Source organism: Drechmeria coniospora, chromosome 02, assembly GCF_001625195.1.
Source record: "Drechmeria coniospora strain ARSEF 6962 chromosome 02, whole genome shotgun sequence".
Taxonomy (NCBI): domain Eukaryota; kingdom Fungi; phylum Ascomycota; class Sordariomycetes; order Hypocreales; family Ophiocordycipitaceae; genus Drechmeria; species Drechmeria coniospora.
Window position 1 is genome coordinate 615024 of NC_054390.1, and position 12028 is coordinate 627051.

Consider the following 12028-nt stretch of genomic DNA (forward strand, 5'->3'; position numbering starts at 1 on the left):
ACACCTTTTTCCTCCAGTTCATCAAGACAGACCGGAATGGCCCCCCGTAGCTACGCCTTGCCGCCGCCCCCCCCCCGTCGTCTTCGTTCCTCTTGCCATCGTTCTAGTCGTTGTCGCATGCCCGCTCGTCTCGTCACGAGAAAAACATCATGCACCGCTCGCTCGCGCTCGCTCGGCGGCCGCTCACTGCTTGCGGTTGACCATCCAGGTCAGGAGGTCGACCTTGGTCACGACGGCAATCGGCTTCGACAGCGATTTCCCGTCGGCGCTCTTCTCCGTCACCACGGCCGCGCTGTTCCACTCGAAGAAGCTGCTCAGGGTCGAGAGCGGCGTGTCGACGGTGATCTCGACAAACTTCCTCTTCGGGCCGACCGTCTCGCCCGTGGCGCCGTGGCGGAGGTCGGTGACGATCTCGTCGAAACGGCCAAAGTTGAACATGACGTCCCGGACGGGGCTCGAGCCCGTGGCGCGGCCGCGCGACATGTAGCTCAGCAGGTTTCCGAGCGTGACGAGGCCGACGAGCTTGTGGGAGGCGGAGAGGACGGGCAGCTGGTCGAAGCCCTTGTCGCGCATCGTCTCGACGGCCTCGGAGCAGCGGGCCGTGTCGGAGACGGAGGTGACGGGCTTCAGGCGCAGCGAGGCGACGGTGGCCCCGGCGTAGGGGTCGTTGGCGTCCGTCTTGACGGCGGCCGACTCGACGCCGTTGACCTGGACGTCGCCGCGGACGGGGAGCAGGTTGTTGGCCGCGAGCCAGTCGTCGTCGGCAAACTTGGAGAGGTAGCTCCGGATGCTGTCGGGCATGACGACGACGACGACGTCGCCCTTCTTGAAGCCGTAGTCCTTGACGGCCTTGAGCATGGCCGCCATGGCGGAGCCGGAGCTGCCGCCGACGAGGAGGCCTTCCTCGGCGATGAGCCGGCGGGCGAGGTAGAAGGACTCGTCGTCGTCCGTCTTGTACCACCTGTCGACGATGGTGCGCTCTAGCACGTCGGGGACGAAGTCGTAGCCAATGCCCTCGACCTTGTACGGCTCGTTGACGTGCTCCTCGTTGAGCGACTCGGGCAGGGCGAGGATGCTGCCCTGCGGGTCGGCGGCGATGACCTTGATCTTGCCGTCGTGCTTCTTCAGACCCCTCGCGATGCCCGTGATGGTGCCGCCGGTGCCGGCGCCGGCGACGACGGCGTCGATCCTGCCGCCCGTCTGCTCCCAGATCTCCTCGGCGGTGCCGTGCTCGTGGGCGAGCGGGTTGTCGAGGTTGCTGTACTGGTCGAGGATGTGGGCGTTGGGCATCTCCTTCTCGAGACGGCGAGCGACGCCGATGTGGGACTCGGGCGCGTCCCAGGCGGCCTGGTTGGGGGTGCGGATGATGGTGGCGCCGAGGGCACGCAGGACCGAGACCTTTTCGGCCGACATCTTTTCCGGCATCGTGATGATGGTCTTGTAGCCCTTGATGGCGCCGACGAGGGCCAGGCCGATGCCACTGCGGGACGGGACATGTTTGTCAGTCTCCCGAGGCTACGGGATGGAGGGGGATGGAGGGGGATGGAGGGGGATGGAGGGGGATGGAGGGGGATGGAGGGGGATGGAGGGGGATGAAGGGGGATGGAGGGGGATGGAGGGGGATGGAGGGAGTCGAGGGGGTCGACGGGGTCGACGGGGTCGAGGGTGAGAGACGTACGTGTTGCCGCTCGTCGGCTCGATGAGCGTGTCGCCAGGCTTTATCCTACCGCTCTTCTCCGCCTGCTCAATCATGCGTAGGGCGATCCTGTCCTTGACGCTGCCGCCGGCGTTGAACAGCTCCGTCTTGGCGTAGACCTCACACTCGATGCCGAGAGACTGCGGCACCTTGTTGAGCCGGATGAGCGGCGTGTTGCCGATGAGCTCGGTGGCGGAGAGGACCGTGGCAGGCTTGCGCCCGACGTGGGGCACAGAAGCCATCGTGAGAGGAGGCGGCGAGCTGGAGCGTGCGAGGGAGAGTAAGTCGTCTTGATTTCGACAGGGCCTTGCACCGAGATGGCACGGGTGCAGGTACGCGTTGATGCAGGGGAGGGGATCGGTGAATGGGCAACGCAAACTCTGGTTTGGGCTTGTTGTGGCGATCGATATCGGCGTCGTCGTCGTGAGCTTTTCGTTTGCCCAGCCAGTTCGTTGGGGTTGGCTAGGGGAGGGAGGTAGTAATAATTAGGTACCTAAAATAATACAGTACGGTACAGTGCAGTACGGAGGTAGGCACACACAGTACAAAAAGTATTACTGTGCAAGTACTTGCTTAAATCTACAGTACGGAGGAGTACGGAGTACTTACAATTAATTATAATACTGTATTATTACTTACTGTGTACTAATGGTGGCAGTGGGTGGGCTTCTCTCAGACGGTAAGCAGCTGGCAAGGCTGACGGAATGTTCCAACTTTTTTGCTGCGGCGCCCCACGCCGTTGCTATCCGCAACGGCTGTTCGTGGCGCAGCACAGCCATTGTCCTATTGTTTGCTTTGTCTAGCCTCAAGTGGGCATACATCGGAACCGCCCGGGATGCAGAAAGAACGGGTCCGCTCCAGGGTAGGGGCGGACTCATAACCGGGTGGCTCCAAAACATTCATAGATTAAAAATACTGCATGTATGTACTTACTTCGAGTGAGCTTGTTGGAAACGAGCAGATGACAAAATGAGGCGTGAGGAGTTGGTTCATTTTCTTCTCAATTTGCGCATGTGGTGAATGAAGGGTGCGCGTTGAGAAAGATAATGCCGTCGTTTTCCGTCGATGCAATGTAAGTTCGGAGTACTCCGTATATCACCGCCGCATTATTGTGGCTGACGTCGCTTGTAAGTAAGTCCTGAGTTGTATTCTGTGTACTGCATGCATACTGTACAATGCGCGGTTCTGCTTTGAATCTCTGAAAAAATCGAGAAACGAAGCTGACGATGTGAACAATGTCCACAATGAAAATTGAAAATAGGACGTTTATTTGGCTGTCTGCGTGTGCGCAGAGGTTGATGCACGAGTGTGTGCAAAATAAGATCAAAGTACTTACGGAGTACTCCGTACTCAAGCAAACATGTACACTGTCTACTCCGTACAGGCATTGCAGATAAATGCGTGCGAGCTAGTCCTAGTACGTCGTACTTGGAATATGGATCAAGACGCTACTCTGTACCCCCCGTACGTACATACTCCCCATCCATTGCATGTATCGATGCATTCATTACCTGCATATCTCCTATATCCCCTCCGGCAGGTGCAATGGCGACAGTCGAAATCGTGTGAATCCTCGTCGGCAGCCCAACATCCCAAGACAATCATCTTCCAGTCCTGCATAGTGCCCGCTGCCCGTGGAATCAATTCTTGCCGCATCCTCTCGACTCAGTGTGTGCTGCGGCCGCCGAGGCCATCGCCCGCCTTTTCCCCTTCCTCCACGATGACCTCTCTCGTCTTGCCCCATTGGAAGTCGTCCGAGTGGAGGAGCGAATAGACGAGGACGATCATGTTCATCAACGGCGACGAGAAGAAGTGGACAAAGTAGCCGACGACGTATTGCATCCGCTCGAGTTTGTTGCGTGGCAGCCAGAAGACGATGCAGAACGAGTACAGCTTGCAAACCGTGTCAGCCGCCGTGGAATCCCCTCATCGCTCGCTCGCCGCCGCCGCCCGACGAAGCGCCCCGGCATCAACTTACGTATCGCGCCCACAAAACACACATCAAGCCGAGGAACGCGCCGTCTTGGAACAGCTTGGCCCCGTGCCTGACGAACAGCATGATGAGCTGCACCACGGCGGCCATGATAAAGGGCGTGATGGCCCAGGTGACGACGGCCACGATGCTCTGCACCCTCTCCACGAGGATGATGCCCGGCCGGAAGATCATGACAAACTCGTTGGAGACGCTGCCGAGCGCCCACCGTTTCCGCTGCGACAGAAACACCTTCCACGACTGCGGCACCGCCGTGAATGCCTTGGCCCGCAGCGCCTGCGCCGTCTGCTTGCCCGGGAACTGGCTGAAGATGATGGACGCGTGGATGCTGTCCTCCGAGTAGTTGCCCATGATGTGCCGCGTCATGACGTCGTTGGGCTTCGGGCAGTACCCGAACCGCTGCCGCAGCACGCCGTCGCCAAACGTCGACTCGTCCACCCGGAGGAGCTGGCAGCAGCCCGGGAGGCAGTTGACCTTGCCCGTGATGCGCGACTGGAACATGCGCCGCAGCCCCTGCGTCTGCGAGTACTCGACCGACTGGTAGAGCGACCAGAGGCCAAAGTTTCGCCCGGCAAAGTCGACGCACACGTGCCCGCACACGCCCACGAGCCGCCGGTTCTTGCGCACCTCCCTGATCATCTCGACGACGCAGTGCTCGTCGAAGACGGTGTCGGCGTCCATGCCCACGAGGTAGTCGACCTTGTCGACCCCGTGCTGCACGAGGAGGCCGCCGACGTGCTCGAAGAGGTCGTTGTTGAACATGGTCACCACGTTTTCCGACCGCATCTGAAAGTGGTAGAGCAAGGAGCGGGCGAAGCAGAGGCTGTCCCGCTTGCCTTGGTTGTGCCGCTTACCGACGAGCACGTACGGCACGCCCCGGTAGTGTCCCGTCTGCGTCGTCACCGGCATGAAGAGGCCGTCGCGAGCTCGGTACCCGTTGCCGAAGCGCCGCCAAGGTCCCGGCTCGAGAATGTCCTCGAGCAGATGCCGCTGCGTTGTCTTGCTCATGCCCGGCCCGCGGACGTTGCCGTCGACGACGATGAGGATGACGCGCGCGTGGTCGGAAATGCCCTTCTGATCGACCAGCGAGTCGAGCGAGCGCGTCAGCTCCTCCCGCGTTTCGTTGTAGCAGGGAAGAAGCATCACCATCTTTTCCGCCGACTCCGGTGCCATCTCCTCGTCTGCCCAGCAGCGGCAAAGCACCCGGCTGACGAGGAAATGACCGATGATGCAGACGACCATGGCCGCCTGCAACACCGTGTTGGAGCTCAGCAGGACGATGAACAGGTAGTAGACCTGCCAGTACCTGACCGACACGTAGATGAGCCCGCCGTTGAGGAGCGCGAGCCCGACGATGAGGCCCCATTTTTGAAGCCGGAGAAGACTTCTCGAGACCTTCCGCAGCTCCTCCTCCGAATCCCACCGCAGTGCCGCTTCCTCCTGCTGGATGGAGGAAGTGAAGGAAAGGTTCGACTCGACCCCTTGCGACGGTAGCGACGTCTGCGTCGCGTTGGATCGGGGCGTCTGAGAGCCGCCAAGGAAGCTTCCGTTTACCTCTCGGAAGTGTGACTTTTGCCAATTTCCGACGTTAGAGTGCACTCCATGTCCTCGTGAACCCGCTGCTTACCAAGTCTTGCGAGATTGGGCTGTTGGTTCTCAAGCTCTGCAAAGATACCGGTGGTGACTGGGCCCGGTTTCTGGCGAGCATTGCTGCGTCTGATGGCTGGCTTCGCGTCGCGGCCGCTGCGGAAAAGGATGCCATTGTCCAGGAGACTTACCGCCAGCCGTGTTGAGGAGGGACCTGGCACCGGAGACAAAGCCTTGATGATTGCCTGTCAAGGGTTGAACAGAAATGAACACTAGCTGGCAGTGAACGAACGATGACGAGCACAGTTTTCATCAAACTGTTGGGTTGGCACCGACTGAAGCGCCGGGTTCGTGCTGAACGAGTCGGGATTGCTAACGACCGTCTGAAGCGAAATGATCCGTTCATGGGCGTTTCCTACCGAATCGCAACTCCTTGGATGGCTCCAAATTCTCACAAAATACTCTACGTTGATGGCCATACCTCAGAGGAGAGGAGGGGGAGAGGAACCAACTGCGCGGTCAAAACCTCCCGACGACCAATATCCTCACGATGCCCACCAGATCTCAGCCTCGCTTGTCGACGGGCATGCTAGATTCTACAGAATACGAGAAGCAACGAGGGGGCATGAAGCAACCATGCCACCTTGGGAAAGGCCTGGGATGGCCCAGCTTCTGGAGTGCATTGCAGACCATTCGGCTGCGGATCTGCGTCATGCTTTTGTTGCGCTGGCAAGCTGGGATCGATGATGGACCTTACTTCCTGCATGATCGGATGGTGCACTGTTGGGTGCCATCTGCTTTCTCGTCGTTTCTTCCGTCCCTGCATCGCTTCTGGCCTCCTGGGATTGGGACCCTGCTGTGCGTTCTGATGGTGTCAGCCCAGTTCTCAGCGCACCACAGGCCTCCCCCATCTCCGCGAGTCTACCATCCGTGGTGTATAGGTGGAAGAAGCCACAGGATGCAATGCAATCCACGCCAATCTACGCCATTGGACGGCACAGACGACCTGGTAATAAGCCTGTGGTGCTCATGCCTCGTCCGTTGGATACAGGTCGCCCCTTGACCCCCCTTGCATGTGCGAGACGACGCACCAACAAGACGCAAAAACGGGGATAAAAGTAAAAAGACTTGGGATTGGACAATGGAACAAGTCTGGTTGCATCCGCGAAAATGTTCGCATCATGGAGACAGGCTATTTTTGACCCGCAGCAAGTCGGTTAACAATGGCGACATCCCATGGTATCCTACGCAACAACACGATCCATGCATGCAAAATGCAGGTTTCGTATCGGCTGACAAGCATCCATTCCTCCATCTCCTGGCCCATAGCTCTGAGAAATTGTTCGAGCACCTACCAGTATACCGGGTACTCCGCAAGACCATGACACGCCATCATCTTGAACACAATGCAAAGTTGACTCTCGTGCCAGGCCGTGCTAATGCGCAGCATGTTTTCCGCTCGGAAAGTTGTTGCTGCTCAACAGTCGGATATGATCGGCTGGTTAGACCCGGTACGACCACGTGTGCGGACAGGGTTCGTGGCGCGGTTCACGATCACAACCCTGGCTTGCAGCATTGTCGGGGAACGGCTACGGTGCCCAAGTGTAACGCCGTGGCCGGGAGGCACAAGCGGGCGGAATACGAGCCCCCCGTCAACTGCATACGGCAGAGGGAGACCCCGAGAACGACAAGACAATGGCAGACTTCGTACAGAATCCCCCCCCTTTGGGTGGCTAGTCCTGGCAGCTACATACTAGGGTTACCCGATCGGATCATCATTTATCTGCCGGAAGATATACATCAAGAAAGGCACAAGGACAAGCTGCCGGCGAAGATGACTCCTTATAGCAAGGGAAACGAAAGCTCTGCGAGATCTTATTGGCATAATCAAGTGCAAGCTCCATATTCCTTCTGACATCCCTGCCCACAATATTCATCGCCCGAACCGCTACGACTACAGTTAGCCATGAAAGAATCAGAGAGGCCATTCATGATGCGCACCAGAATCCGTACTGCGAGCAGCACGGTGCCTGCTGGTCTGGTGGACACAAACGTCCAACCGCCGACCCGCACTTTCCGTCGGTCGAAACAATGGGAATACTCCCTCCGGGGAGCTGGCATGTCCCATATGACGTGTCACAGCCCGTACCACAGTGCTCTGCAGTTGATCCGCTGCATGGACTATCAATACGAGGCAAACATGGTCGGGGCAGGGTAGGGAGGTGGCACGTACCAGTATCCAAATTCGGAGCAGCAGTCTCCGAATCCAGAGCCTAGACAGGTCTTTCCGGTGCTCGGGCCGCAGCGTTGGCCGGAACCGACAACTTGCGTGTTTCTCGGCTTGGATGGGGGTGAAGGGGCCCGTCGGCCCGAATCTCCCTCAGCTCGAGATGCTCCGTCTACGAAGCGATACCAGTTCGTCTCGGGGTCTCCCAGGCACTCGCCCACGGTGACCAACTTATAGCCCCGACTCCTGGACAGCTCCACCATGAAAGGCGTGAGGTTGATGACCGTTTGAAGATGAATGTCGTGCGCCAAGCTAATGTAGCTGCTCTGGGCTGCGTTCGTCGACACGCCGTCGCTGAATCTCTGTCTTGCCTGCTCGATGAGAGACGGATCGTTGGACAGGTAGTCTTTGGTATCCATGTTGGTCGAGATGATGTGATAGCCCAATTGGCCCATGAACTCTTGACAGCTCTCGGCGCACTCGAGATAAGGGGCTCGCATGTAGGTTGGGATCCAGCCGAAGATGTTGCGAAAAGCCATCTCGTTGAATATCATTTCGGACTTGCGCACACGGAGACCCAGCTCCACACTCGTCGAGCCGTCGAACTGAACGAGGCTGTTCAGATCCCGGTGCGTCCAGGTGTGGCTGGCGATCTGGTGTCCCGTGTTGTACATGCGGCGGAGCACATCGCGGTATCCAGTCCAGCCTTGGTCGATATGGCCGTTTCCTTTGTTGTTTCCGGTGATGAAGAAGGTGGCCTTGACTTGAAGCTTGTCCAAAATGTCGAGAATCTGGCTCGTGTACGTGAAAGGTCCGTCGTCAAACGTCAGAGCCATCATGCCCGGCTTGATGCATGTTGTGATGGTGGTTCCTGATCAGATAAGAGTGACTAGTTAACCGCGAGATGGATAGCTCAGTGGAAATAGAGTCGGGTGCAAACGCAGCATACCGTACGGGACGTTCCCAACCTTGGGGCGAGGAATCCCTTCCGTGCTGGGTCCGTCGGGGCCATGGCTGACATCAAGACTGAGTGCGTGCGTATAAAATTCGATCGATACAATATACCAGGACACCACCAAGAACACATGAACGAGAGACCTGGTGAGCGCGAGCGCCATGGTGTTGCGGCAAAGCTTGACCAAGGTATCTTCCTGGCCGACCAGGAATCGAGCGTAGACGAGGTGGCAGACGAGGTGTTCTATGGAACCTGCCGCGTTGCACAAACGCGAGGGGAGCGGCCGAGTTCGGCACACTGCTATAGGCATCACGGCCGAGAAGTCATCCGTCGCTCGAGATTCAAGGGTTTATGCTCGTTCCGAGAGATGATAAGGAGCAACGCATGTAACGCTATTCCGTCCAATGGAAACGGGCCGCTATTATCCGCAAATACCAGTGTCGTGGGCCGCCTCGTTGATGAATGGGGGTTGTTTGCATGCCATCATGTGCTCACGGCTCGTCCGGTCATGTCGGAGACGCGTTGTTCTACAGCATGAGGAAACACGCAGGACAGGAGCTACCTCGGTATATTTCAGCACAGAAACGGAACTGCCGTTGTATGCGGAAGATAATGCCGATGACCTGCATGAGGCGTCGATGCGGTACGGCGAGAATTTGGCCACTTGTCCCTCGGGATGCGGGAGCCGTTGGCCATTGTGTGGATGACAATTTTCGGATTCTCGGGTCTGAAGTGAAGCTCATTGGGGTCTTCGACGTATGGAATCCAGATGAAGGAGCAATTCAAAGACACCCTGTCGGATAACCCTCCTCCAGGCACGGGGTTGGCCGTCGAACCTTGCCGGACCCGGAACGCATCGTTCAACCTTGCTGCTATTACTGGGACGCCACTTACATGCGCAGGTGAGTGCAACGATGAACTCTGTTTCACATTGATAATACCTTGCAGGAGGAACATGCGTGTCTCGGGTCCCGCACATGGGCAATGTTGGCCCGGCCGCGGGGGAGAGTCAATCCCGCATCCGTGCGACGGAATAGGACATTAACGACTTAGGAACCGTCCTTGCATCTCCAGTCTAGGCTGGAGCCTATTTATATGGTTAATGATGCGATTGTGCCGTTCGGAACTTGCCCGTTTCAGGAACCCACGTTGCACAGCATCCTGCCGTGACTCCTGGATACATGCCGAGCGGAACGGAACAAGAACACGAGAGCTTGATGGCAGCACAGCATCCAGGATGGTGTCCAAGAGAAGCTGCGTTGAGGAATAGTATGTCCATAATTCGTGTCCACTGGTCCCGAATTACGCGTTTGGTCCGGTTCCCGAGCAAATGATGCCTCCGATGGCTTGGTCTTGCGACCCGTACAGCATGTCATCTAGGCCAACAAGAGAATGCAGCAAGTCTCCAATGCCAGAGAAAGCACCAGATGATGTGATGTGTGAAGAATCGTCAAATTTAGTGCGGTAATAATATTCGTTTGAAGGGAATTCATCCGCTGGTGCCTGACATGAAGTTGTTGAACATCAGAGCTCGGAGCGTGTGATCGTGGCGGAGGAGAGAAGCGGTTCGGTGGCCAGACTGCAGGAACGCAACACGAGTCCAGAATTGGGGGGGATTTCCGCATGTGTGGTGTGTCCTGTACTGATTCCCATTTGCCTCCTAGGCCGCGCTAGACAGGAGGCTTGCGCTGTACAGGCTCGTCCTTGCATCTGGAGATGAGCCTGTCGTGATCTCGCCGTATTAGGATGGGTTTCCCAGGCACGACTCGAATGTTACCAGTCACAGGGGATTTGTCCGCAACTTATGGAAAGTCCATCTCGTAAGTGTATGCCTCGCAGTGCAGAGTCATGGTTCGCAAAGTACTGTGCAATGCAGGCCATGGTGGTCTCGGTGTATGATAAAGACATCATACCATCTAGTGGTGGTGCTGGTTCATATCTGGCTCAGCGAGCTTGGGCTTGCATCGGCAGTTCCGCCTCCAAGTACAGCTTCTGCTGCTCCTCGAGTCGGCCGTTCAATATAATGGCTTCATTCTTCAAGCCAAGCTTCCTGCGAAGAATCTCGTTTGGTCTCGATGACAAACCGCCGAATCCATGGCGGTTCCCTGCACAGTCGTACTACGACCTCACTCCACCCAGCGAATTCTCGGAGCTTGACGTGGAAGTGAAGACACAGGAGAGCAAGACACTGCATGCTCCGGCAGCGTCTCATGTTACCGTCGATGAGGAGCCGCTGGTGGCCGTCATCGGCGTCGGCTACGTCGGCGAGCAACTCGTCGCGCTCTTTTCCAAGTGCTTCCGCGTCCTGGGATACGACGTCTCTGCCGCCCGGACGAAGGAGCTGCAGATTTCCTTTAGAGGCAACGACAACGCGAGGTTCACCAACTGGGCCGGGGATATTGCCGCGGCCACTCACTTTCTCATCTCGGTGCCGACGCTGCTGCTCCCCGACAAGACCGTCGACACGTCCTTTCTGCGCGCCGCCCTCGCGGCAGTGCGGAGCCACGCACGTCGAGGCGCCGTCGTCGTCATCGAAAGTTCCGTCGCCGTCGGTATGACGCGTGAGTTTCTGGGACCCCTGGCCGAGAAAGGGGGCCTCTTCGCCGGAATGTCTCCGGAGCGTGTGGATCCGGGACGGGCCGAGCCCCCTGCCAAATCGATTCCCAAGATCATCTCGGGGCTCGACGACGTCATCCCCCGGTCGCTCGACGCCATCCGCGCCCTCTACGAGCGCGTATTCGACTGCGTCGTCGCCGTGTCCAGCACCGAGGTGGCCGAGATGACGAAGTTGTACGAAAACTGCCAGCGCATGGTCTGCATCGCCTACGCCAACGAGATGGCCGACGCTTGCCGCTCGCTTGGCATCGACCCCTTTGAGGTTTGCGATGCGGCCTCGACGAAGCCGTTTGGGTACTTGCCCTTCCGGCCGGGGCTCGGCGTTGGCGGCCACTGCATCCCCGTCAACCCGCATTACTTGCTTCTCAACGGCGAGTTTCCCTTGCTCCGGGACGCGACCGAGAGGATGCGGCAGCGGCCGTCGGTCATCGCACAGCGGGCCGTGAAGAAGCTGTACACGGCCTCGACGCAGCTCGTCCTCCTGCCCACGGTCCTCGTCGTCGGCATCGGCTTCAAGCCGGGACAAGCCCATCTTGCCAATTCACCAGGGCTCGCCTTGGCAAAGAGCCTTGCACTCACGGGCCTCGTGGATGTGGCGTGGATCGACCCCCTCGTGGCCCAAGAAGCCGTCCCTCAGATTCCGCGCCTCGACATGCACCGGTGGACAGCCACAGCCCTCGAGAGCTTTGACATGATTATTGTTGCTTTCCGCCAACGCGGTCTGGATTTCGGCGTGCTTGAAAAGCTGCAAGGCGTTGACGTCGAGATGTGGTGCCCATAGCGCATGTCGACGTGTCCGGGGACGAAGCGACGAGAGTGGCCGCAACAGCTTGTATCTTCGTCTTGATTACTTCGAGGGGATCTGCGGTGCCGAATCAGAACCTGCCTCTTTTGGGGCAGTCAGTGGGTATCGAGGAGGAATATGATGCCAGACTGCAAGGTGACGAGGTGACG

The 12028-nt window shown here is 58.1% G+C and overlaps 4 protein-coding genes across 4 annotated transcripts; 1 reads left to right on the plus strand and 3 right to left on the minus strand.

Moving 5' to 3' along the window:
* Positions 1 to 183: 183 nt before the first annotated feature.
* On the minus strand, positions 184 to 1938 carry DCS_03430 (cystathionine beta-synthase; the record flags this gene model as incomplete). Its single annotated transcript, XM_040800749.1, has 2 exons — positions 184 to 1480; positions 1679 to 1938. 2 exons carry the CDS (start codon positions 1936 to 1938, stop codon positions 184 to 186), a joined length of 1557 nt encoding a protein of 518 aa, XP_040655782.1.
* Positions 1939 to 3361: 1423 nt separating this feature from the next.
* On the minus strand, positions 3362 to 5451 carry DCS_03431 (Chitin synthase 6; the record flags this gene model as incomplete). The annotated part of the gene is made up of 3 exons (XM_040800750.1): positions 3362 to 3589; positions 3675 to 5258; positions 5317 to 5451. 3 exons carry the CDS (start codon positions 5449 to 5451, stop codon positions 3362 to 3364), a joined length of 1947 nt encoding a protein of 648 aa, XP_040655783.1.
* Positions 5452 to 7460: 2009 nt separating this feature from the next.
* Positions 7461 to 8339, minus strand: DCS_03432 (chitin deacetylase; the record flags this gene model as incomplete). The annotated part of the gene is made up of 1 exon (XM_040800751.1): positions 7461 to 8339. The coding sequence occupies one exon, from the start codon at positions 8337 to 8339 to the stop codon at positions 7461 to 7463; it is 879 nt and encodes a 292-aa protein (XP_040655784.1).
* A 2142-nt stretch (positions 8340 to 10481) lies between these two features.
* Positions 10482 to 11855, plus strand: DCS_03433 (uncharacterized protein; the record flags this gene model as incomplete). The annotated part of the gene is made up of 1 exon (XM_040800752.1): positions 10482 to 11855. The coding sequence occupies one exon, from the start codon at positions 10482 to 10484 to the stop codon at positions 11853 to 11855; it is 1374 nt and encodes a 457-aa protein (XP_040655785.1).
* Positions 11856 to 12028: the final 173 nt, after the last annotated feature.